Source organism: Belonocnema kinseyi, chromosome 7 (assembly GCF_010883055.1).
Source record: "Belonocnema kinseyi isolate 2016_QV_RU_SX_M_011 chromosome 7, B_treatae_v1, whole genome shotgun sequence".
Lineage (NCBI taxonomy): Eukaryota > Metazoa > Arthropoda > Insecta > Hymenoptera > Cynipidae > Belonocnema > Belonocnema kinseyi.
Genome location: NC_046663.1, coordinates 80,829,804 through 80,857,530, shown reverse-complemented (window position 1 = coordinate 80,857,530; position 27,727 = coordinate 80,829,804). Strand labels below are relative to the sequence as shown.

Below are 27,727 nucleotides of genomic sequence, written 5' to 3'. Positions count from 1 at the left end.
TTGCCTCAGTGCATGATTTTTCGTCATTTTTTAAGGTTATGGCTCAACCATGACGTGATGGGTGATTTTTGATACCGAATTTGAATTCAGCGCCCCAAAATCTATAGGAAAACGTGTGTCTTGTTACCAGATCCGCACACTTTTTTTTGTGTGGCTGTGTAATCTGTTACGCCAGTGTGGGAGCGATCTACATATTAGAAGTTTAGCACGGTCTGGGTCTGGGAGACCGCACGTCGACACGTCAAAACTAATTGGTCACCTTTAACTCAAATGAGGGGTACCCGCATCAAACTCGTTAGTTTATATGTAACATCTTGCGTTTTAAATATCTCAAGACGAATTGAAAGCGAAATATAACATTGCGACTCTACCGTGGACTTGCGGTCTCACGGACCGCCTATCAGCTTTCAATTGATATAACCCACCAATTATACGCCATGTTGTCCACCTTCTTCATCGAAAACAAAATTAAATTTAAAGACACTAATAACAACAGCCTTCAAGAAGGCCAGGGGAGAGAGAACCATGTATGAGAACCATGGTGCGGTCTGTCAGACCGCACGACCATTTCTAAAGCTTAACATCCAAAAATTTACGGAGAATATATTTCATTTTTAACTGTAGGACAGCCATCTATATATTGAAGGTTATTTTCGGTGGATAATAGAACATATATTCAAGTATGCAACACAGAGCTTTCTTACTTCGAAGGTTTTTCTGGAGAGCAAGCAGAACGTTTATCATTTCACTCTATCCACACAATTTAAAGAATTATTATTACTATACTGCAGCTAAAATATTATTAGTCGTAATTTTTCCAGGACTTTACACAAGAAATTAAACACTGAAAATAAGCTTCATTTGATATAACATATTAAATTAAATAGATTTAATTATTATTAATGAAAAGCCTTCCTCTTAACGATTGTCAAATGTATCTAAACGCATGCCAAGGAAATATTAATGGCATAGTCTCTTATTATAAAGAATCAATGATGATATTCTATTAAAATTTATGAAGCTGAGTCTCAAATGCAAGGAGAAAAATTATGGCCACATCTCCATTTTACCCAATTTAAAACCATTTTTGTCTGATAATTAAAATAACAAATTCAAACTTTTGAAGCTGAACAATTTTTTTCAAATATTCAAAACTAAACTGCGATTTTAAGATCAATCTTTAATAATGTACAATTATAAATTAGAAGCCTTCTAAATTGAATATGTTCGATTCTTAAATTATTTTACAGTGAAGCTCCTTTCAAAATAAACCATTAAAAATTGTATAGTTTAATTAGAGAACGAAGCCCAAAAAAGAAAACTGTCTAAATAAGAATCATAGAAAATTTTTTGTTGGATAACAAATTTCGAAGTCAAAGCGACAACAATTTTTTTTTTAATTCAATTATTTGCCTCGACCAGTGCTTTTATTTATTTATTCAGTGTTATTTATTCAATGTTAAAGGTTTTAAAATTATAATTGTTCTACTTTTAATCTTTGGTTCGAAATAGTTCTTTTTTAAATTCGCGCTTTAAGTAAAACTTGCTTATGACTTAATTCTTCTCAATTTTGGTTTTGAAAGTTAACGATAAAAAATTAATAACCTTAAAAATTAACATTTTTCAACCAAAGTAACCAGTATATTTAGCGATTCTTATAAAAGACTCAAGGACTTTTCCAGATTTTCCAGGTTAATAATGCAACAATTTCTGTATTGTTGCACTTTATTAAACACTTTGCAGTAATAGAAAAGATTAAAAAATAACTAACCTGTTAGAAATATTAAAAATGCTACTGTAATGGCTACTTTAGAATTCGATAATATTTTCGAATTTTCTCTTAATCCCAATTGATGATATTGAAATTCAAACTAAAATTTGCAAGCCACTAACAAATTTCAGAAAATATTTTTGAAATCTTTGTGAGTTTTTTTTTAATTTTTCAATCTTTTTAAACCTTTTGAAATATTTGAAATATTTGCGAAATCTTTGTGAAATCATTGAGAACGTTTAAAACTTTCGCGGAATTTTTTGAAATCGATTGAAATCTTTGAAATCTGATGTACACACGCCTCTGAAATCTTTTGCATCTCTATGAAATCTTTGAAATCTTGTTTTAATCTTTTAAAACTTCATGAAATAATTGAAACTGTTCAAATCTTTGAAATATTTATAAAACTGTGAAATCTTTGTGAGAATTTTTGGAATCGATTGAAATCTTTTAAAACTGACGTACATGCCTTTTTGAAACCTTTGAAATCCTTTTAAAAAATTTGAGATCTTTGAGATCTTTAAGGAATCATTTAAAACATTGTGAAGACTATTGAAATTGATTGAAACCTTATAAATCTTTGAAATAAATGTAAAATCTTTTGAAATATTTAAAATCTTTTAAAACCTTCTAAAATATTTTGAAGTTTTAAAATCGTTTGAAATCTTTGAAATCTGATGTACACGTCTTGGTGAAAAGACCCGATGAAATCTTTGAAATCTTTGAAACTTTTCTGAAATCTTTTGAAAGCTTTACAATCATTGGAAAATTTTTCCACATATTTTGAAATCTTTGTGAAACCGTAAGAAAACTTTACAATATTTTGAAATCTACATATCTGGTGTAACTGAAATTTAAACTGGTCAATCCGTCGAAAGTTCTAATCCTGAAACTGAATTAACATTGACAATTTCAACTAATAAGTTTTATTATTTTTAAGTTCAATATCATGAAAATGTATGCTATAACATTCTGGACGACATTTTAAATACGAAAATACTAAAAGAATATAAAAATACTAACAGACTAAAAGATTTAAATTAATGTTTGGATTTACATAAAATAAATGTTTTTTTTGCAGAGAATACAAACAATCAAGCTTTCCATGAAAAATTAAGGGAGATTTCCAGGGTTTTAAGGTCGCTAAAGACACTGCTTTTAAAATTAAGTAGGTATTTTTAAAGTCTTAAAAACCATCTGAAAATTTAAAGAATTTTTTATTTATCTCACTAAAAATTGCATTAATTTTTACGATGGCAAGTGATATTCAAATATAATATTACTTCAATTTTGGACAAGAACCACTTCTAAATTTATCAATCTTTTGTTTCTTTTTATATTTAGTCTTCTTTAAAATTTATATTTATCACAATTTAAATTGTTTGCCAACTAAGATTGTTATCCTGGATAAATGCTTCAAGTATTGAATTCCTTCCACATTGGATGCTAGTATTAATGCTTTTAAGTTTTTATGTTTAACAGTTTATAATTTGCTTCTAAAATTGCATTCATACGCTACATTATATTATAAAAAGTGTGGGTTCAAACTTGAAAATATTTCAAAAAGAATCTTGACTCAAAACTGTACATGGAGGAAGTGGAAGAAGTTTTAAAAATATAGAAAAAACAGACAAGAATATTTAGAAATAAGGTATAAGCAAAAATATTATATATGGGTAATAAATTTTGAAGCCTGAGAAAACTTGGCGAATGGATTAAAGCATAAACAAAGTTTAAATTACATCATGAATCAAAGCTACAAAAAATTCAGGAACGTCATGTGTTGTATCATTCTTGTATTTTAAACTTACGTGACTGGGTCTGATCCATTGATGGTTGGTTTGGGTGACTGAATACCGGATCTAGCTGGCGTGCCGGTATGCACAGGTGATGGACCTTTACTTCCTAAAGGTTGTTTTATCCTGCAACCAAACGAAAAAATAATTTCAGGTTGAATATAAAAGGAAGCGTCATCTGGCAGTATATAATTTCGCTACAATCAACCCGTACTTTCCTTTTAATTAAAAATTTTATGTTAGGACTTAAAAGGAAAAAAAATTAATTACAAAAATAGCACTAACTAGTTGAAAAATTTTGACAAAATATGAATACATACAAGATAATTAGTAATACAATGTGAGGAATTTACAAGGCGGTCGCAAAACTTGATTTTCAAAATTCTCTAACTTTTTCCTGATTTCTTCTGAGCCAATTTTTCATTTTCCCTGACCATTAATATTCAAATACCCCTTGCTTACCACACATGGGTTTTCGAGACCCAACGACCTTTTGTAATTAAAGTTTAAGTACGTAAATGCGAAGGAGCGGGTCTGTTGCAACATTCGTCGATAGTTCAAGAGTTTAACTACCCTTCAGGACGTTTAGCATGACGCTGGGACCATTAGTTTATTTGTAGCATCTGTTTAAAAATTGAGTTGCGTCCTTTGAACCCGAGTGTGGTAAGTACGTTTGAAAATGATTTTGGAGTCAATTTTTTTAGCGTATATTTACTTCAGAGTAAATAATCAAATCTAGAAAGTATGTTTGACAAAACGACGTAAAACGACGCTGTGCTCTTTGCAGTACAGCAAAAGATAGGAAAACAAAAACTGAATGTGCCTCTTGTAAGCGCGCTGTTTCCAACAAGCACAGCGTCTCCATGTGTAATGATTACGCTGACATGTAAAATAAAAATAAGAGCACTTTATTTTATCTTAATTTCATGCCTACTTTGTATAAATTCAAGAATTCCTCAATATTTTGTATAAATATTTTTTTTGTAATAGGTAAAACAATAGAGTATTTTGACAAAAACGCATGATTCATTTTTTCCCTTTTTGTCCTCATTTATTCCTCAAAATAAATATACTTTTTGAAACATCCACTGAACTACTATGTTTCTTTCTTGTAGTGATGCATCAGCAGAAGACTTACTTATTTAAATGTAATTTTGGTATACAACCTACATGATCTTTTAAAGTTAGTTCTTGAGAAGTTCTAGAAAAAATTTCAAGTAAAAATATTTCATAAAAATTAATTTTTAATCCAAAAGATAAATTTTCGACGAAAAAATATGACTTAAATAAAATAGTTAACTTTTCAACAAAACAATTGAATTTCTATCCAAACTGTTGATTTTTCTACCTGCAAAGACATTCTTGCACAAAAAAATAAAAATGCAAAAATGTAAATAGACATATAAGGCAAATAAATTACTAACAAGAATAATAATTTCGAGGTGGTCACAAAACTAAATTTTCAAAATCGATTAATTTTTGCCTGTCCAATTTTAAATTTTCCCTAAAGATTAAAATTCAAACACCAGAATCATAATCTTTTAACATTTTTAACATCGAATCTTTTTGAAAATGAATACAGCAATTTCAAATTAAAATAAAAAAATGACAAATTTATTATCCTTGATAGTTTTTAAAAGTAACTCTTATAGAAACTCTCTGACTTTCCCTGGCCAAAAACAATTTCTGATATTTCCCTGATTGCCAGGTTTTTACTAACCTATGGCCACCCTGAACCAATGGGAAATGGAATAATTGTTATAATTTTTTTATATATTAAGCCGTATAATTTGAACGTTAATTTTTTAAATCCTGGATTATAAAACGTAAAATCTAGAGTTTACGGTTTAATCTCTACATATTGCTGTCCCAAATTCTAAAATTTAATATCATAACCGGTATAATCAATTTTTCTCAGTGCAAATAGTTAATACCAATTATACAAAAATGAAAAAGTGACACTTAAATTTTTATGACATGAGTGCACTACAAAACCATGTACTGTCACGAAATAGATTGTATTCATATGCATGAAATCGAAGCCACGTTTGTCTTAAAAAATAACCATCATCTTTAGTAATTGGCGGTTCCTGCAAATTGTGAATTATGGACATTAGTGTTCACGCACGATGAAGCAAGTTGAGCATCCTTTTTCCGTTATGATCCTTATATATAGCATACGAAATCATTCAGCAAATAGCCACATAGTTTTTACGTTTTAAAGCAAAATTACCACCTATTCTTTAAATGGATCTTGAAAAATGTACTACGTTGAAATTTGGATACCGTTCCATCCCTATGCATTCTAATTATTCAAAAGTAAATGGAGAGAAACTTCGCAAGAATAAGATTTTTATTGAATTCAGAATAATAAGGAAATTACTTATTTTAAATAAAAATAGCATATAAGTACAGCATTAAATACAATATGAAATACTATATCATTCAAAAGTCGAAATATATTGTATTTTTAAGAAAACTGAGAAATCTTCGACCAAAAAAGATCAATTTTTCACCAAAAGAGTAGAATTTTCAACCAAAGTTGAGTTTTCAAGCTAAAAAGATTATTTTTAATCATATATTAGAACTTTCAAGCAAAAGAGACAATTCTTTAACAAAATACTTGAATCTTTAAGCAAAGAGACGAATTTTTTAAAAGATAGTTGAATTTTCAATGAAGAAGTTTTCTACATAAAAAGATAAATTTGTATTCAAAAAGTTGAATTTGCAACAAAAAAAGTTGAATTTTCGACAAAAAATATGACTTTTTAATGAAATAATTAAATTTTAATCTACATCCAGTTAGATTATAGTAACTTTCTAACAAGTAGTTAAATTTTTAATAAAAAAGAACAATTAATTCTCAATGCAAAATGTACGAGCTAATACTTCAGCCAAAACGATTACCAAAAAGGCGAATTCTTAATAAAGCAGTTTAATTTTCAACCCGAAATATGGATTTTCATTCAAAAAGTTATTTTTCGACCTATTTGATGAAATTTATAACACAATAATAGAATTTCTAACCCGAAAACATAATTTTTCAACAAAACAGTCGTATTTAAAAAACTCTAAAACGAATTTTCTACTGAAGAGTTGATTTTTCAAAAATAATGTTAACCTGCAACGAAACAGTTAAAATTCAAACAAAAACAATGAATTTTCAACAAAAATTGAAAAAAAAAGATTTTTTTAACTAAATACATACATTTTTTAACCAAAATGGAAGAGTTAAATTTGCGTTTGAAAAAAATCTATTTTCAACAAAACAAAAACGAATTTTAAAAAAATGGTTTAATAAGTACCCACAACATAATATTCGAACAAAGTAGTGCAACTTTCAACCAAGTAATTAAATTTTTGACCAAAAATATGACATTTGACCGAAATAGTTGAATTGTGAACAAAATAATTAAGTTTCTAAACACGTATTATAATTTTTAACTAAGAAATATCAATTATGAATGAAATATATAATATAGTAGACTATTCAATTTAAAAAATTAATTTTCCTACCAAAAAAGTTGGATTTTCATAGTGGATTCTAGTAATTCAGTTCGCATTTAAGCGAAAATACTAGAAGAAAAAAATTCTTTCAAACAGTGGGAAAAGGGGAATTTTTTAAACAAGTAGAAAAGAGGAGAATGACTACGAAGTTTATGAACTCCAAAGGATTTTTTATAGGAACACATTATTTTCTTCTCAGAGTTTTTCAATCTATCAATGAATTGTCCCATAATATTGAGTTTCTCTGCGTATATTCTGTGTACATTTTTTAAATAGTTTCCAATCATCTAAACTATTTTAACTTTTTCAAACCGTTGTTTCCACCTGCATTTCTTGAAAAGTTACCATTTTTAGAATTAATTACATAGTAAATTAATGTTAATAGTTCTATTTTTTATGAAAGACAGTTTGCAATTAATTAAGCAATGGGCGTGGCTATGTGTACTGAAATTTCGGTAAAAATAACTGCATTTTTGTACGAAATGGGGTAGCTGGAAAGGGGATTTTTTGTACCAAAATATCTGTACGAATAGACGGACTTTTTCGGTATGTGTGAAGATGTAAACACTCCCTGAAAAATTAATGATTATTCATTTACGCCTTACATTATGCATAACTTTTTTTACATCTATTTTGTTCAGGCAAGAAAATACTATTTTATAAGCAACATAATGTGAGATTAAAAAAAAACTAGAATTTTCTCTATTATTTATTAACTGCGTCATTAATTTCACAAAATAATAATTCCTTATGATTTTGAGGAGAAAAAATGGTTTAAACAAATGAAAATTAATTAAATAAATGTTAAATATCCTAAGAAGCCATCAACACCACATCATTTATCCCAAATAATAGTAAATTTTCTATTTTTCCATCAACTGAGCTTATCCTATTTATAAACCCCTATTCATTTCAAAAGCCCGAGGGAAGGGTTTCGATCACCAAAAATTGAAAATCGAATTTTTGGACCACCCTATGGACAATTCCCGGTAACCTTTAGATTTGATGTTCTAGTTATTTATTAGTATTTGATGACCAAAAATTTCCGCGTGCTCTAATATTTATAACAATTAAAAAAAAATCTCTGATGCAACGAAAGATGAAATGTAAATGTGTTAAGTTTTTTCTATTTACTAAAAATTTATTACCTGTCATTCCGATATTCGTTTGAAATGTTCGAATGATGATACACAAAACATGAAGAAATAATTCTTCAGCAAAGTTAAAAAGGAGAAAGCAAAGACGAGGATGTTTTATTTGAAAATTCTATATTATTAGCTGTCTAACAAACAAAAATAAAATACTAGCTTCACTGGTGAACCTATTTTGTACCTGTAACACACCACATTAATACCCCGTGGCATTAAGTACACGGTTGCATAAGAGTAGAAATACAATTTTAGTAATCCAAAGAAGCAATATATAAATGGTGATGTGTTGCTTTTTTTGGCAAAATCTCTTTTACGGAAATCTTAAGATTTTTGAGAATACATGAAGTAATCAGATTTTTCCCTTCCTGATACTCGACATGACAATAAAAAGAAGATAAAATAGAAAAAAGTAGATTTTGCGATTCACTAGACACCATGAACATGGTCTTATCTTACTAATCTTCACTTGTAAGAGCAAAACCCACTACAAAATTTTAAATGGCAAAATAGTAGATCTGCAATTAAAGTTGTAGAAAATATTATCAATTTCACAGCTAATATCAACGTGTCCAAATGAAGAAGGTTCTATGTCGGAGAAACCAAATGAAAATTCCATATAAATTATCTTTAAAAATCAGCGCCCTTAACTGTTAACTCTCCCTTAACTCTGTAGCAACTTTTCATTTAATCTTCACGAGTTACCACCTTTTCATTTAGTTTTCCCGAGATAGAAACTTTTCATTTGGACATGTCGATATGATTTCTGTAAAGATTTACCGGTTTACGCACGGCGGCATGCTTCCAGAACTCCTTAGACTGTATGTGCTACTATGACTGTTCTGTTTCATGTAAACCGGTCGATTGTTGACCGACACACTGACTCTCTCCGCAATACGAAATCGCGGAGTCGTGGGTTTGTGATAAAGCATTGTGTCCGATTAGCACACCCTTGACACTCAAAACAAAACTTCAACAACAAACATCCTCACTCCAGGAGTCACTGACACATGTTTACTTCGGCTCCAGCATCCAAAGTATCACTTGTATGAACTTGTCACTTCACACAATTATTTAAAAAGTTCAAAAATATATAAAACTCTTTTTAATTTTTGAATCCAAAAATTATGGTTTAGGGAATTTTAAGGTCACACTCGGGAGGTTCTCACAACTTATTTTTGTTTTGTTTCGTATGGATCTATGAAACGCTGCCAGCTACCGACTGTAAGAAAACTTAGATGCAACTGCAATTGGACGACACTACCGTTCTGGAGGGCCGCTGTTGAGTATCTGGAGAGCTCAGCGGCCCTCGCTTGTTTCGCGGCATAAGTTGTGTCGAGTTCAAGTGTGTATGCATGTGCACTCGAGCATGATGAATGTGTACGTGTATAAACCATAAACATACGTGTTCACATGCATTACACATAGAGAACCTAATACGTAGCACATTGATGGGTTTGGCTTCACCCTGTAATACCAAGCCTCTATCGCTCCTCAGTCAGCTCAGAATTTGCTTTGATTTTCGCTTGAAGAAACTCGCGTGCCATAAGGATCATAAGCCCATAGCGTTTGTGCTTACGAGCGATAAGCTGATAACAATGTAGTGAAAATTGAACTTGATGTTAGAAACATGTTTCAGGGATCACAGTGGTTCAACTGTTCAATTGTAGGGAAAATAGGGTTTTTTTTTTAATTTGCCCGCTACGAGGCTAGAATCTCCTTGCACAATGCGCGCGCAACTCGTAAGTTTGAACGCCAGTATCTGTCTAAACTCGCGCTTCACGCTCGGATATTTATTCTTTGCACTCGGAATGCTTGCATGAAAACTTAACAAAAACATCTCTTTTAGGTCCTAGTTTTTCTATGCACCTACATATTCTGAATTTTCTACGGAATTAAGTATAGTTTAAGATTAAATTTCTCAAAGTTCTGTACACTTTGAGGCACACATTCCCATGATAAAATTCACGCTTCGCGCTCGATTTTCAGAAATCAGAGCATAAAAAGAGGTCAAAAAAGGGGGAATAGGGTAAATTTTCATTAAAAAAAACAATCTGCTATTAAAGAACTTATTTTTCCAATTATATATTTTTAAGTCGATCCACGAAGCGCGCGTTCATATCCTTGATTTTTAATATCTAATATTAAAAAATTTATAACAACACATTTTTTAACGAAATCTCTTGAAACTCTTGCAATATTTTAAAATAACTTAAAATTATTTAAGATTTTAGTATGTCCTTTATATCCCTAAAATTTTGGAAATTCGTAGAAATGCTTTGAAATAAATCTAATTTTATTTTTGATTGGAAATTCTCATAAAAAATCGAAAATAAAATAATAAAATACTTCTTTATGTTAGCATTTTTTTTAAATGAGCACAAAAGACATTTTTTAATATTCACTTAATTTGTATTTTTTTTTAGTATTATGTATGATATATGACCTCATTTTCAACGGGTAAGCAAGACATCATTTTCTTAGATCTGAAAAAATGTTCTTGGACGCTAAATTTCTTTAAAAAAATGTGATTTTAGTGTTGTATGTCTTTTCTTAATAGTTGTAAAGTACAAAAAGAATTTTGTTTAGGCCTGAGGAAATTATAGTCGTCAATAAAAAAATCTGTTTATGGGCTTTAAAGTAAGTGTAAGAAGTAAAAATAAATATATTTCAACTTGTTAATTAAGACCTACATACAAAATCTTCCTTTGAATGTTCACAAACATCACCCAAATGTGGAAAAACCGTCCTTGACTCACGAATATGTATACGTTAATGCATCTGAATAAACATTACAATAAGTGGCTTGAAAAAGAATAAAAACTTAAAGTAAAAGTGGAAATACATAAAATTCTACCATGTACACGTTAAAATCGCTTTAAGACTGCAGGTTTAACATTCATTCTTTATTCACTTTCGAAACTATAAGTTTCGAAAGGCAGAAAATAATAAACTGACTTTTAAGGAAGGTGCAACTAACAATTTTTGTAATAAAATATATGTTTCCATATCCTTGTTCAATACAAGTATTTTCTTCCCATGTGGGTAATTCTCTACAGGAAGATAACTTTCGTCTTAAAGAGATGAATTACCAAAACGATAGATATCCAAACTAAAGACTTGATTTTATTATTGCAAATCACAATAAAAATGACATTAAGTGCCCAAAAAATGCAGTATTCGGCTGGGTTCAGGAGTTTTAGGTATTTACAGTTTTCCACTTCGCTGACCAAATATTCAGGGAAATGCGAGCGATTGTAATAATTTAAAAATATTATCATTATTTAGTTTTAAAATATATGCCCAATGGGCTTGAAACTTATCTCGAAATGACTACTTTCAATAGCTTCGTGGAAAAAACATCTTATTCTTTATTCATCAAGTTTCTAAAAAAATTATAACTTTTTCATCACAAACAAAAAAAAGTTGCGTATTGTAATTAGAAACCATCGGAGGAACAGATAATAACTATCATATTTCAGAACTATAATATATATTTAATTATATATAATTATGGGGGGGATGAAACAATATTTTTAAATAGTTTGGAATCTCTTGTATTTAAAAACTTTGGGACAAATTTTTGTGCTGCGCTTTCCATTGACTTAACATTCATCAACGTAACCTTCATTTTTGCTTTTCCTCGGGAAAACCCGATAATAAACTATTATACTCCCGCGAAAAATGTTTAGCAAAAATTGTCATGAAAAATACAGCTTTTAGGTAATTAATTTTAGTCTATATATGGATCAGAAAATATAATATTATGTTTTGGAACTAAATATAATAAAAGATTTTTTTACTTGGAAAACAAATTTATGTTTTTATTTTTGCATCAGATAACTATTTTGTGCATAGACATTTTATATTTTTATTTTTGTATTAGATAATTATTTTTCAAATAACTTTGTAGCATGAATACTTTTACAAGCTCTTTTTAGTGCTACAAAATCTAACTCAAACTAAAAAATTCAGTTTTGAGAAAAAATTTATCATCAATTTTCTTCTTTGAAAAGTACCCTGTATGAGGAGAATTACCCATATGCATATGAACAAATAACCGTCTAGCAGATGGCGTAAAATAATATAGCATATAGCTAGACGACCGTACAGTACCGCCGTTATTTCTTATGGTAAAAGATATACAATTTCCATACTATTCTCTACTATCCACGTGCCTTTTGTGTTGTTAATTCAATGAGGAGATAAAATTGTCGTCAGTTTTTAGGTACTTCAACTTAGGTAATCACTTTTCTTCGTTTTCTCAGTAACTTATGAATGTGCTGTACAAGAAATATAGTTGCAAATTATCAATAACAAAATTACTTCAAGAAGTTATTATTATACAGAGATCACAGTGACTGTTTTCTAACAATTTTTGTGTTCACATCTTTTTTTACTGATAAAAATACATCAGGAAATAAGTCAAGAAGATAAAAGAGTCAAAAATGGATAATAGGGTGGGCCGAAAATAACAAATGTCTACACGGAAAGAAATTTTAATAAATTAATTGACGGAACAGCCTTGCTTTAAAAACAAAGACCGTTTCCTTAAAATCAAGGATTCTGAGATCTTAGTTCTCGTGCCAAAGGGTGATAAAATCAAGGAGCAGTTCCACGAATTATTCTCTCTAAATTTTCTCTCCGTGTAGAATTTAAAATCACTAGAATGCGAAAAATTAGCGTATTGTGATCCTAAAGAAATAAAATGAATTTATAATCAATTGATATGCTCAATAAATTTCTTGTTTGCAGAGTTTTTAAATTTTATTTATTTTAATTTTTTTTTAATTCCTCAAAATCAAAAATGTCTTCCCATTTTTTTGGGAATTTTAATAAATCATTTTTCAAAAAATAATTTTGATTTAATACATTTCTGCTTCCGAAGAAAAAACCTAAACCCCGCGTAGCAATGTCAAATTCCAGAATTTTTTATTTTCGACCTAGTCTATATCCATTTTTTAATCTCTAATTAATGTTCTTGAATTATAAGAAATGCTTTATTAAAAAATGGTTTCAGACTATTTTTATCTGAAACGAAAATGAAATCATTTTTTTAAAAAAAGATCCACAAAAAAGATCCACTAATTAAAGGCATTACTCTCTTTTTTATCTGAATTGTTTTTGATCTGTTTTATTTTCTCTAGACTCGAGGGTGCAAGAAATTTGTGGTATTAAAATAGCAGCTAAGTCAAGTCTTGCACCCTTTGCTCGAATGCTTAAATTCTTGTCCTTACTATTCGACAGAGTCTTTCATTCATGGGAATCGAGATCGACCGATTTCATTCAAGGCAGACATTGACCTCGATTCCCTATTACAAGTTGCATTAGCTAACGTTATATTTATTAAGTATATGATTATTTTATAGGTAAAAAAACCTTGAAAATATGAGGAAACAAGATCGGAAAGAAATTAATATCGTGATCTCAAAACATAACGTATATGACTTTTTGAATTACTTTAGTTTTTCATTGAAATAATAGCAAAGTAGGGATTTCTAATAGTACCCAGGATATTTCAGAGTTCACTGAGGTTCAGTAATCGAATTTTAGGTAAGAATGGGGATGTTTTTCTGAAAAAGGGATTAAAAGGGGTTTGATATATTATCATTAACAAGCTTTCTAGTCATTTTTGTCTTGAAAAATATGTTCAGCTATCTTTAAAAATTCTGCTAAATACTTCAGAACCTTCTACTGGTTAAAATATACCCGCAATAATATTCCAGAAAATCCAAAATTCGTCTTTTTAGCTTAAAGTCTCAAAAATGTAGTTGAAATTTGTCTTCATTCTTGGCTGCAAAATTCATTTTCGTAAAAAATTCAATTATTTCGATAAAAATTTGTCTTTGTCTTTGTCTTGAAAAATCATGTCTTTTTGTATAAATTTAATATTTTTGAGTTAAAAATGCAACTGCTTGGTACAAAATGATTCTGTTTTTGTTGGTGGTTCAACTACTTTATTTAAAATTTATTTTTTGCATGAATTCATTTTTTTTCATTTGAAATTTAAATCCATATTTTTTGAAATATCAACTGCTTTGTAGAAAATTCTTCTTTTTAGCTTGAACATTCAATAATTTTTTTTTTCTTAACTGAAATATCTTTCTTGGTTTAAAAATCAAATATTTGGTTAAAACTTCGTCTTTTTAGATCTATTCAACTGCTTTTAATTAAAAATCTTTTTGAATTGACAATTCAACTAATTGTTTAAACCTTAAACTATTCTGTTGAAAATTCATCTATTTGGTTGAATCAAACTGCTTTTGAGTTAAAATAAAAATATTTCTTTGTTAAGATATCAACTATTATATTTTTTATTCAGAATTCATATTTTTTATACAAAAGTCTATTTACTTCACTGAAAATGAATTTTTTCATTGAAACTTCAACTTGTCTAACTGAACATTCAACTGTCTTCTAAAAAATGGTGTGTTTCATCTTAAAAATTCAACTATTTGGTTTCTGGTAGAATTTAAATATTTTTCGTTCAAAAAATCAAACATTTTGTTGAATATTAACCGGAATTAAGCAAAAAGTTAACTATTATGTTAAAAATTCATCTTTCGTGGTTGGAAATTAACCTCGTTTTCGGATTTCAAATTTAAGGTTTTTTAAAATTCGACTTTGTAGATTGCAAAATCAACTCTGTTCTTGCAAATTGATCTCCTTTAGTAGAACATTTTTGTTGGTTGAAAATTAATATGCTCTCGCTTGGAATAACAACCACTACATTTTTCGTTACAACTTCATCTTTTTAGGTCAAAAGATTCATTATTTGATTGAAAAGTTAATTATTTTGTTGAAAATTGTACAATTGTGCTAAAATAGAATCGTTTTTTTGCTTGAAAATCCAAAAGATTGGTTGAAAATTAACTTTCTTGTAAAAAGTTTCTAATTTCAGTTTGAAAATTCAAATGTTTTCTAGAAATATTGCATTTTTGTATGAAAATTCTACAATCTGGGAGAAGATTCAACTATTTTGTTGCAAATTAACTTTTTCGTGGAAAATTAATAATTTTGGGTCAAGAATTCAACTATTTTCTGCAGAATTGGTCTTTTTGTTTTAAAATATTTACCATTTGGATACAAATTCAACTATTTTGTTGAAAATATTTTTGTTTTAGATGTCAAAATTACATTTGTTCTTGAAAAATCATATTTTTTGGGTGGAAATTCAACTCCTTGGTTAAAAGTTAAACTACATCATTAAAACTTTTTTTTGGTTAAAGATTCCTGATTTCAGTTGGAAATTCATTTCTTTATTTGAAAGTTTGTCTTTTCTGGTAAAAAATTAATTTTGATTGAAATTTTTTTTTAACGAACTATTTGTTTAAAAATGCATCTAAATAGATGAATGTTGATAATGCAATATTCGCAACCAATTTTCGTAAAAAATCTCCTTATTTATCCTGTTTTTAGATCATTTTGGCCTGCGAAGCCTGTTACATGTACAAAGAGTTTTCGCTTCTGATGATATCCTTTAAATCTAAAAAATTATCAAACAAAAAATTATATAAAATATTTGAAATTGGTATTATCAAAAAGAATCTTTTTTAAAAGGGTCTTGATTTTTAATATATTTAATTTCTGTTTATAATTCTTAAAAAATGAATTTATTTTCTGAAGAACAATCAAATAATGACACTGCATGCTCTGCATCTTAACTGCAAGCTCTGATAAACGCATATATATTTTCGAAGAGTTCAAGGCACGAATAACTAGACAGTGCAGAGAGAAAAGTAAAGAACTTCGCTCTCAATCCGAGCATAAAGGCCGACGTTATTAGCAAGCAGCAAAATTCTTAGAAAAGATTTATAATCCATCATAAAGAGTTCTTGAAATTAAGAACAATGCATAATAGAATCAATAGAAGATAAAAATTAAAGTTTCCAATTTCCAGGGATCACAGAGGATCAATCAGGTAAAGTGTGGGATTTTCGAAAAAAGGAGATTTCATTTATTATTAAAAACATTTTATATCATATGGATATCTCGTGAATATTCAACGAAAGTGCCCTTCAATAGTAGCGTTTTTTCTATAGCAAGTTTTTCTGAACAACATAACTGCAAATGATCATGTTTGAATTTTGTCAAATGTATTTTTATCAACAAACAGTTTTTGATTCCCTACATTCCTAAATTTTGTTCCTAACCATATTTTCATAAAACGTGTTCAAAGTATTTTTATAAGTAAGCTCGAAAGGAAGAGTTTGAAAACACGACAAAATGACTATTTTAAAAAAACCTGTTTCATGTTTTTCTTTCTTTGGACGTTTAAATTTGTTTCTAATTTATTTCTATCAGTTGAAAATTCTTAAATATCTATAATCTATATCTATAATAATATAATCTTTTTTCGTTTTAAATTAAATTTTTTGTTGGAAATTGATCATTTCGGGTTTAAAAATCACCTCCTTTTGTGGTTAAAAATTCATTTCATTTGGTCAAAAGTTCCTTTTTTTTGTTCAAATGCAACTGTTTCTTTGAAAATTAATCTGCTTTGTATTCAAATGTTTTGTTGCAAATTCATATCATTTCGATGAATTTAGCTGTTTATACATAAAAATTATTCATCTTTTTAGTTAAAAATCTATTTAATTAGTTGAAAACTTAAATATTCTGTCGAAGATTAGTTAACGTTAAAATTCAACTACTAAGTTAAAAATTTTATTTTTTCTTTAAGCAGCAATATTTTTACTTCAAATATCAGAAGTTTGAAGCTTCTCAATTTGAAAGAGGTTGTAGTGTGTTCTGAAATATATATTTTTTCCTGGTGAAATTAAAAGAGCACTAAGAATTGAAAATAATTACTTGAGGCAATCCTATGTATTTAAGTTTGAAGTTTCGTTTAATGATTAAAAAGCATACTTTTTCAATATTTTGCAGGAAGTTAAGGCATTCTGATTGGACCAGGGTCAGAAGTGAACATCAGCCGATTAGCACAGTTTCAGGGGAATTAATATGGCCGCTATTGATTGGAGTAAATATAGCCTATTTTCATGTTTATCATTTAAAACTTGTTAAAAAAAAAGTTTAAAAAAAAATGTTCAAAATGCTTAGAAGTTCACCGATACCGGAATCAGTAAAGTACGACAGTGCGAATGTGCCAAAAGTCGACTTGCGGATGGTCACAAATATTGTCGCCAACTGTCAGCTTCATTAGTCAATGGAACCACTGTATAACATAATTTTGATTGGTTTAACGTTTTGCAGCATGTGACATTTCGAAGTTTTTAATAGAGCTTTCCATACTTTTTTGTATGTACTACAATTTTCAGAATATTTTGTAGCATTCAAAAAATATATTGTTAAAAATGTATGCAACAACCCTGTTTTCGTGAAAAATTTGCTTTAAAAGCGTTTTTATTTCTAATGTCTGTAATTTATGTTTGTGATGCTTTAAAAATGAATTGAAACCTGTTGAAAAAAGAAAAAATTTTCAAAATCTCGATTTTGTCTTTCAGGGGATTTTTCAAATTTAACGTGAAGCAAAGGGGAAATGGGACAGACTGTGGTCCCTGAATGTGAAAAAAATTATTTTCAAGATACAAACACGATTATAAATCAATTGAGAGTGGAAACAAGGATATGATTTAATGCCGGTTACAAAATAATGCCTTGGACCTTAACACGTGCAGAAGTACAACTTATGCATGCTTGAACGCAGTTTCGATTACAGCTTACACTGTCCAGCACGGTATTCTAGGTGTCAGTAACCGCCAATCTCTCTAATGACAATGACTGAACTTGTTCATTTCTTGCCACACAGAAACAAAGAGCAAAAACTTAGAAACAGTTCTAACATTACATTTACGCGATTAAAATAACTCTTTCCTAATAAATTAACATTACGATTTATTAATAAGTGGTATAGATACTGCGGGAGAAAATATGGGAAAGTGATTGTAATTACTGACTTATTCACTTTCGAATCCATTTTATTTCATAAATTACTTTTGCAAAATAAATTCTATTTCAGTGATTTAATAATCTTACACGCGAGAATATGAAACTCAAAGAAGAGTATCTAGTTGAGTGACTCCTGACACTTATCAACAAAAAGACTTTTCTTGAAAAGTAAAGCTTTTATATTTTTTCAAAATATCGGATTATTAAAAAATGCATGGTAACCCGCGATCATGATTGGTTGTCGTTCATTTTTCCCGTTTGAAACATAAACTCTGCAAACTTCAGGTTTATGAGAAATGTAAGCTTATCTAAATAATATATTCAATAATAATAACACAGGCGCCCGAAAAAAAGGAATTTATATATTGTCTAAAGAAGAAAACTGAAAAAGGTCTTGTAAATTGGTCACTTATCGGATGAAAACATTAAATGTTGAAATGAACGCCTTTGGCACGAATTTTATATAACACTGCTATTTTGCATGTTTTGGGTATTTTCACATTACAATATAAGAGGGTTTTGGGGAGTCAAAATGTATTGAGTAGAAATTATTCCTTGAACATTTCTTATGAGCACTAAAATTCAAATGTGGAATTTTTGGAACACACTACTACTATACACATGCAATATTTTTTTTCTGATCTAGAAAACTTCTGTACTAATTTGATTAAATATTTATCTGACTAGAGAAGTTAATATTTTAAACTAGTAATAAATAATATTGAATAAAAAAATATTTAAGATATGAATGATTGGTTGTAATCGAACTGATCTCGAACTGCTCCCACGAAACGGAAATAATGACATCAGTCATGATCAGAATAAATTTATGTGCGAACAATCGAATATTATTATCGACCACAAACCTTGAAGCACGGTCTCGCCGTGACTGTGGTCCGTGCATCCGGCTTCCGGTCATGATCTCGGAAACAATGTCGTGAATGAATGTGAATGAATGTCAACAAACTACAACTAAATTCCATTTACGATTCTATAGAAACCGAATTTCTATTTTTTGTGAAGGTTTTGTAATACGTGACGCTTACCTATTAAAAACCAGATTTATCCGTGTCGATGTATTAAAGAACAATATTATTGTAAAATGAAAAAAAAAATTCTACAGAATTTAATCATGTAAAATTATCCTTGTACGTCTGCACGGTAGCTAATACATCACCACCAATTTGGAACTACACTGGATATCCCATTTAAGTGCGGTTTCGGGGATGGCCCTACGTGGCTTTTACTCAAATCGAACGCAACGTTCGCTTGCTCCGAATGTAAGCAGAGTTGAATAAATAATATATTTTGAAATCGAATGCATGACGCAACCTGATGCAACTAACGAACTGAGTACGACCCTCTTGTTGTTTGTCACGCTTGAATGAGCGCCTCCCGCGCTTCCAGCATACAAAATTCCGTGTCCATCAGTTCTAGGAATGCCGTAAATGAGAGATACTTAAATGGGATTTCCAGTGTATTGGGAAGAAATTTGAATTTGAATTCAATATTTGAAAGAAATCTTATTGTAAGTAAAAAATTTGAAACCATAGTATAACATTTTTATTAAAATCAATTGATATTCACTACTCTTTTTCATTAACGTTGCTCCAATAACTTCGAGATACCCAATAGTTCGCCTGTTATATGGCGCTGTTGTCAAGGTCAAAGAGGTACCCTACAAAAGTATAATAGAATCAAATCGTTTTAACTCATCTTTCATTTTTTTTTGACGATTATATAAAGTTACATTTAAATTTCGTATTTAAGGTAGGAGAGAGTGTATGCTTCAGTGTCACGTATAATTTTTAGGGATGGGAGAGTGTCACCGAAATGTCAAAAATTGTCACAAGAGGGAGGGCTGAGTCATAAATCAATAAAAACAGCATCACGTAATATGTAGACGCTCCTTTGGAGGAAAAAGCCATTTTGAATACAAAATAAAAATTTCGAATAATCACACTGAAACCCCGTTTAAGTTTAGTCCCGGATAAGTTCACTGTCGTTTAAGTTCACGCGCTGCTTCTCGTTTAAGTTTACTTTCACCTCCCCAATAAGTTCTCAGTGCTCCACCCATTCTAGGTTCCCATATATATGTCAACCAATCGCATCAGCATAAGGATGTTTTCGTTTCGGAGGAGTAAACTTAAACGGGGTTTCAGTGTACTTAATTTTTAACTTTATTTGTTTATAAACCTATATAAATATAATTTTCCTCAGAATTTTGAGAAAATTTTTCAAATAAAATCAGTCCAATTCACCCTTAAAATATAGATTTTCAACAAGGTAGTTGAATATCATAGTGGAAGTTAATTTTCAATCAAAGAGATCAATTTTCTATCAAAAAGTACAAATTGTTAACAAAATAGTCACGTACATTCTTAACATAAGAGATCAGTTTTCAACTAAAAATATGAATCTTCAACCAAACATCTGCTCGCTGCATGGGCACATTCTCATCGCGCGCTGCGCTCGCGTCTTGGCCTTTGATTTAAGACACTAAAAGAGCCAATACAACCTAGAAATTATTTCTGAAGTTAGCGTGCTGACAAACTAAAAATTTACAGACACATTGACACAGGCAGTCAAAAAGAAAGACAGATAAGAAAAATTCGCGAAAAACTGCTTTTCGGGTTCAGAGGGTCGCAATACTTAGAAGAAGGTCGCTGGGGGGGGGGGGGGCAGTTATGATGTCATAAATTGATATCGCCTTAAGTCAATTATTGTAACTCCTCTATAATCTTTAACCTTCTCCTCTTTGCCTTTCTTCATTATGAATAGCACTACTCCTTCCTTCCATAACTCTAACCACCCCTCTCTTCACAATACTCTACTAGTATACTGCACATTATCCATGCCCATTCCTTTAATTCTTTCCACCATATTTTTTCATCTTTCATTATCACTAATACGATTACTATTTTCTCCCTTGTAATGTTCTCCTCCTCACCTGTTTCTCTACCATATTTTCCTTCTTTCCTCTCTAACCCTGCTAATAATTCCATAAAATATCTTTTCCATTCTACCATCTCAATATGCTGGTTTACTCTTTTCCTTCTCTCTCTCTCTCTCTCTCTCTCTCTATTTACCTTTTATTTTCTCCTTTTTTTATCACACAACACGGTATACTCCTTCTCTTTCCGCCTATTTTTTTCTCCACTACTTGTCCATTTTCTCCATTTTCTTAATTCCCTTCGCTATTCCTTCTTCTTCTGTTTACATTCCTCATACCATTCACGTCTATCCCACACTTCACTAATTTCTTTTTGCTTGTACACTCTAATACTCTTTTTATTTCACCTATAATTATTTCCATCTCCACGTTTACATTACCTTCCCCCATTTTGACATTCCTGACATTTTCCTTAGACTGTTATTTACCTTCCATTTACCAATCCTCTCTCCCTGCTCTTTACACTTTTTCTCCCTTTTTAGCCTTATTATTATTACTCTTATTTCCCTCTAATATCACTATTGTGAGAAAGTGACTCGCATCTATGTATATAATTCCCTACCTCTAGTTTCTTGACCTTCTCTTACCTCGACATCCACCACCACATAATCAATTACCGTACCCCTTTTTCCTCCTGAACGTGTATATTCCCCTTCTTCACCCCCTCTACATTTCCGTTTAGAATAAACCATCCCATCCCCTCTAGGTTCTTTAGCAAACTTTTTTCCCTCCCCATTCAGTATCTTGTCTTCATCTTGTAACATCAAAATCTGCTCCTACTATAAGCCTAATATCTTACTTCTTTTCTTCTATCAGTTATCTCATTTCATCTGGTCCCATATTTATCTCTACTACTATTAAACCTTTTTTTGTCTTTTCATCTCTTTTTTATCCTTCTCTATTATACATTCGTTCCTTACTCCCATTACCATTCCTCCTATTGCAATGCCTTTTTTATTCTTCCTCTTTGCCTTTGAACCTGCCATTTGTAACCTCTTGGTAATCTTCCCTTACTATTTTCCATGCCTTTTCATCTAGCCACGTCTCCATCATTACCACTAAATTCCCATTGTATCAAATTTCTCATAAGCTTCCTATCCTTTCTTTCTAAGCCCGTTATATTCCAGTAGTATATCCTTCAAAGTTCGCTACTTTTGTTTCTCGTCTCTTTTTGTCTACTAATATTTCTTATTTCTATATCTCCCTTTCATTTCTCTCCTAGTTTTTCGTCACCTCATTTTTTACTAACTGTTTCCTGTACCCCACCACACAACTTCTATCTATATTCTCCGATACTCAACCCATGTTCTTCTTCCCTGTTTTTTCCTCTTTCGCTATTTTCCTTACTATCAACTGTATTTCCCTTTCTACCCATGGCAAATCATTCTCTATTCTCTTCGAGCTTCCATATAACACCCTCTTCTTTGTCACCAGTACCATTCTCTCCCTTCTTCGCTCTTTCATTCCTAGACTTCGCACTTCCTCTATCTCTACCTTGGCATCAATTCTTTTTAGTACTTCATACACTCCTTTCTTCAGCTCCTTTCCCTTTAATCGTAAACCCTTTATCCCTATCTTTCTCTTTCTTTCATCTCTATATTCTCTGTTCTATTTTTCTCAGCCTTTTCTTCTCCTTATTCGTACTCTCCCCAACTCCAAACTCGTAGTTTGAGCTTCCTATCTTCATTATCCTGTTTTCTAACTCCTCTTCCTTTTTATTACTGTTCTTGCTTTTCTAGCCTTTATTTCAACGTCCGCATCCTTTTTTTCAGCTTTTAACTGACTTCTTCCCATTTCCTCAATTGCTTACTAAGTTCGGCCATTTCCCGCCTAACTTCTCTCTTTATTACTTCTCTCCTTTTTCCCTGATTTTCTTCAGATATTCTCATTACTTCTATCATTATTTCGCGCTTTTCTTTAAATTTTTCCTCTTCCATCTGATCTTTAGCTTCAGCCGTGTTTTCTTTATGCATTTTTTAAAGAAATTCATGTGTTGCCCGGTGTTCAAGAATGAAATTTAAATCAAATTTTCGGGTACTGTAAATTTTATTGTTTCTATCGTTTCTAAGATATACTTCAACTGTTTTTGCTTAAATTTAAAAATCTGATAATAATAAACATTTAAAATAATAATAATTTAATCAAATAAAATCAAGAAGTAAAAGACAATGGCGCTTTAAACACTATTTATACTAAATTATGTGGTTATTCGATGAAGTAAAAATAAGTTTGAACCGTCCTGTAACGCCGAAAATTCATGCGGTTTGTTTTCACGTTGCTCATTTTTGTTAAAGAACTGGTAAAGGATTGGAATTTTACAGTGAACAGGTAATGGAGACAGTTCATCATGACTTTATTGTAGTAATTATGTTTGATTTAATGTTTATGTACATATGTAAATATTTTAGATTGTTTAATAAAAAATATTGTAAAAATTAAATTTTTTATCTATTCTAAACCTTAAAACAAAAAAAAACACGCAAAATAATTTTCACAAATCAAATAACATGTTTTTTATAGTGCATATTTATTAAGAAAACGTTGGGAAATTTACATATTTTTTCAGGAGAGTAAATATATGGATTAATAAACGTTAAAAAAATCATAATTTCACGAATTGACGAAAAAAATCGTTTTTATTTAATTGATAAAAAAGTGCTCTAACGATTATTTTAATTTTGATATAAATGTTGTTGAAATATGTCCATGAAACGATAGAAACAATAAAATGTACAGTACCCGAAAATGTGATTAAAATCTCATTCTTGAACACCGTGTTCGTGATATAATATTAATCTTCTTGATAAAAATTTAATCTTTTTGGATGACAGTTCATTTCTTTGGTAAAAAATTGTAGTATTTTGTTAAAAATTTATTTTTTATGATTAAAAAATGACTTTTTAACTGCAAATATAACTAGTTCATTTTTAATTGAAAATTCGTATAACTTGTTGGGTATTCTTCTTTTTGGTAAAAAATGAATCTTCTCAATTGAAAGTTATATTTGTTTTTTTAATTAAAGATTCCTTATTTTAGTTAAAAGTTCATTTTGTCGATTAAAAATTGAACTATTTCGTTGAAAATTCATGTATTTTGTTAAAAATTCATCTTTTCTGGTAGAAAAGTAATCTTATTAGTTTAATTTTTGTTTATACAGTTATTTCTTTGGTTGAAAATTTTACATTCCAGCACATTTATATTTATAACGGCCGGGGAAAATAAAAAATTGGTGAGGGAAAATAAAGAGAAAGAGAATTTCGAAATTGGTATTTTCTAGCAACCCTGTTTTTTGAACAATAAATCTTAATTTAAATTGTATTAGTGGGAGGAATTAGAGAATTAGTATTAATTAAAATTAATTAAATTTATCGAAGAAGATTTTGTGCCTCTAAAATATAAAATGAGTTTTTTGTTTAATGCTCGTTAACATTCGACATTTATAGTAGTAAATATAATATTTAAACTTCTTATTGATATAATAACACTTATGTACAAAATTATTAAATTATAAAATGTTATAAACATAAGGTCAATGTAATCAAGTTAATTAAAATTTACAAAAGAAATAGTATTCTATTTAATGTCAATGTGCAGTTGCAAAATAAGCCAGACAATGCCCTTGATATTTCGCGGCGTGATAATTTTAGCTTATTTAACGCGACATTTGAGAATGCTTACGATCGTGCCATATTATTTCATTACATCAAATAATCTCAAAAAGGCAATCTAGGAAACTTTAATGGCAGTAAAAAGAACAATATTCCAGTTCAGAATAATAATTTATAGCCGGTATGCAAAAATCGGGTAAACGCTCGAAACGGGCAAAGCTATTGTCCAAGTCAAGACAGTGGGGATGGGAATTTTTTTTTCGAAAATCTTTGTTCAAAAAATTTGACAATATAGAGAATTGAAAGCTGCAACTTTTCTTCCGAAGAGGACTTTTTGTTGCATCGCTTCTTTTGTTTTAAAAAAATGTTGCTTTTCCGCAGTTTTTTTAAATTGAAAAACCGTGTTTTTTAGAATTAACTCGCAATGATGTCACCAATTCTTAATAAAATTGGCAATTATTTTTCAACGTGTAGGGGAATCTTTCCCGCTTCTGTCGTGTCGATTTAGGTCGACAATTTGGTCGAAAAGCAGCTGGCACAACACGGTATTTTTCGGATTAAATTATTATAAACAATTAAAATGTTTATGAAATGCCCACCTACACCAACGGAAGCAGAAGACTCCCATATACGTTGAAAAAAATTGCCAATTTTATTCATAATTGACCACATTATTTTAAATTGATTTTTTTTTAAACAAAAAAATCGATGCAACGAAAAGACCTCTTCAGAAGAAAATATGCAGTTTTTAATTCGCTATATTGTCAAATTTTTTTAACAAGGATTTTCGAAGAAAAAAAAATTCCCATAATATGTATAGGAGAAATAGGATGATTTTTCATCAAAGTAGGATAATAATTTTTTTGAATACAATGAATGCAAATAACATTAAATTTATTTTGAATCGCTTTAAATTCCTGAGATCTCAAGTCGAAATATATTGTGTTTTTAGAAAATGTATTAATTTTTAACCAAGCAGGTGAATCTTCAGCCAGTAAGATGAATTTTCAAACAACAATATTAATTTTCTACCAACAAAAAAATCGAATTTGAAAAAAATTGCATGAATTTTCAAGCAAATAGATGAATTTTTACTTGAAAAAGATCAATTTAAAACCAAAAATTTAACAGCTAAATTTTCTTTATAAAAAATATAAAATTTCATAAACGAAAAAGTTAAATTTCATTAAAATAGTTTAATTTTCTATCAAAAAGATACTCCTTCAACTAAAATATTGAGTCTTCAACCAACAAACTGGATTTTTAACAAAGTAGTTTAACTCTCAAACAAAAAGTTGAATTCTCAACCAATAAAGAAGAATGAAATAGTTGAAATTTAAATCGAAATTTTTAAAAAATTAAAAACAACTCAACCCCGAAAAGAAGAATTTTCTACAAAATAGTTGACGTTTCTACCAAAAATATTCATTTTCAACGGAAAAATAATAATTTTCGACAATAAAGTTAAATTTGAAGCAAATAGTTGGATTTGAGAAAAAATTATTAAGTTTCAACAGGAAAGTTAGGTAATTTTTAACAAAATAGTTTAATTATCTACCGAAATAATTCAATTTTTAACTCAGGAAAACAAATTCTCTATAGAACAATTAAATTTTAAGCATACAAATTAATTTTCAATCAAATAGTTAATCTTACCATCAAATTGTTCAATTTGCCAAGCCTAAAAAGATTAATCTTCTACAAAAACTCTTAATTTTTAACAAAAAAGTTATTTTTTAACCCAAAAATAGTCATTTTAATAAAAATAAGTGAATTTTCAACAAAAATAGTTGAATGCCTAATCAAAGAAAATTTTCTAGAAAAAAATGAATTTTCAAAAAATATTAGTTTTCGACAAAAAAGTTCGATTTCAAGCAAATAGTTGAATTACTGACAACAAAATATTCATTTTCAACAATTCAATCAACTACGATCACCTCTAAAACAAAAATGTTAAAGTTTCAACTAAATAATAATCCTTTTTAACCGCAAAAATATGACTTTTTAACCAAATGTTTATAAACAGTAACCAAAAGCAGTTGCACTTTCGATCAAGAAAAATTAATTTTGAACCAAAAAGATGACATTTCTACAATTTGAAAATAATTTTTACTCACAAAAATTAGTATTTAACGAAATTTGAAAAGGTTCAATTTTCAATTAATTCTCTATCCAAAAAATGAATATTCAACAAAACCGTTGAACTTTAGACCAAAAAAGATGACTTCTAAACAAACGAATGTACTTTTATCAAAAAATAGTTTGATTTTCTTATAGGCGTCGACAGTGTGCACGTGCTAGAATTTTAGGCCATTTCCGTATTTTTCAAACAGTTTTCTGTCAAAATGTATGGAAAATATTGTAAATAAAAATAACAACGAAAAATGAATGTGTAAATAAATAAGAGTTTAAAGGCAAACAAATTTTAAGTATATTCAGAAAAAAGTGCGAAAAGTGTGGCGAGCAAGCCCGTTATTTACATCTGTTGACATCTGTCATCTTCAAAACAATGTTTGAAAATCCGACAAAAGTCACGGAAGATGATGTTCCAAGAGCAAAATTAGTACACAAATCGGTGGAAGAACACAGTGTTAAACAGCTTAAACGATGGCTGAAATATAGGAAACTATCTTTAAAAGGAAAAAAAGTGATTTAGTAGAAGGGTTAGTTGAGGTTGTGTTTGTCAGGTATTAATATTTTCTTTCTTTGCTAACATTTACTTACAAGTTAAATGAAGCATTGTTATCGGGGTTTCGAACCGCCTAAATGTTTTGATAGAAATAAAATCTATTTAATATTCACACATGGTTAGAATGTGTGAATGAGACCCTACTTAGAAGAGACATAAGAAGTCACAGAAACACGAGAGCCTGCATGAAAAAATGCATGGACATAAAAAAGCTAGAGAAGTATGCCAGGACAGGAAAGTATGCCGGCAAATAGTTAATAAAAAGAGTGTCAGTAGAGTGAATGACCCCTGAAACAAAGACCTTGGCTATTAATGGACCCAAGTGGGGAACCTTACATAACGACTT

General features: G+C 29.6%; 1 protein-coding gene across 5 annotated transcripts in view; it reads right to left on the bottom strand.

Moving 5' to 3' along the window:
* LOC117176019 (WD repeat-containing protein 47) overlaps window positions 1-27,727 on the bottom strand; it is a 249,114-nt gene that overhangs the window by 125,860 nt on the left and 95,527 nt on the right. For 4 of the 5 annotated variants that reach the window (XM_033365973.1, XM_033365975.1, XM_033365972.1 and 1 more), the window contains exons 5-6: window positions 3,583-3,693; window positions 3,261-3,268 (exon numbers count right to left, since the gene is read on the bottom strand). In XM_033365973.1, the coding sequence (XP_033221864.1) occupies window positions 3,261-3,268; window positions 3,583-3,693 (119 nt within the window). Of the gene's footprint in view, window positions 1-3,260; window positions 3,269-3,582; window positions 3,694-9,002; window positions 9,483-27,727 lie in introns of those variants that run through there. The other variant, XM_033365978.1, reaches the window with a different exon arrangement.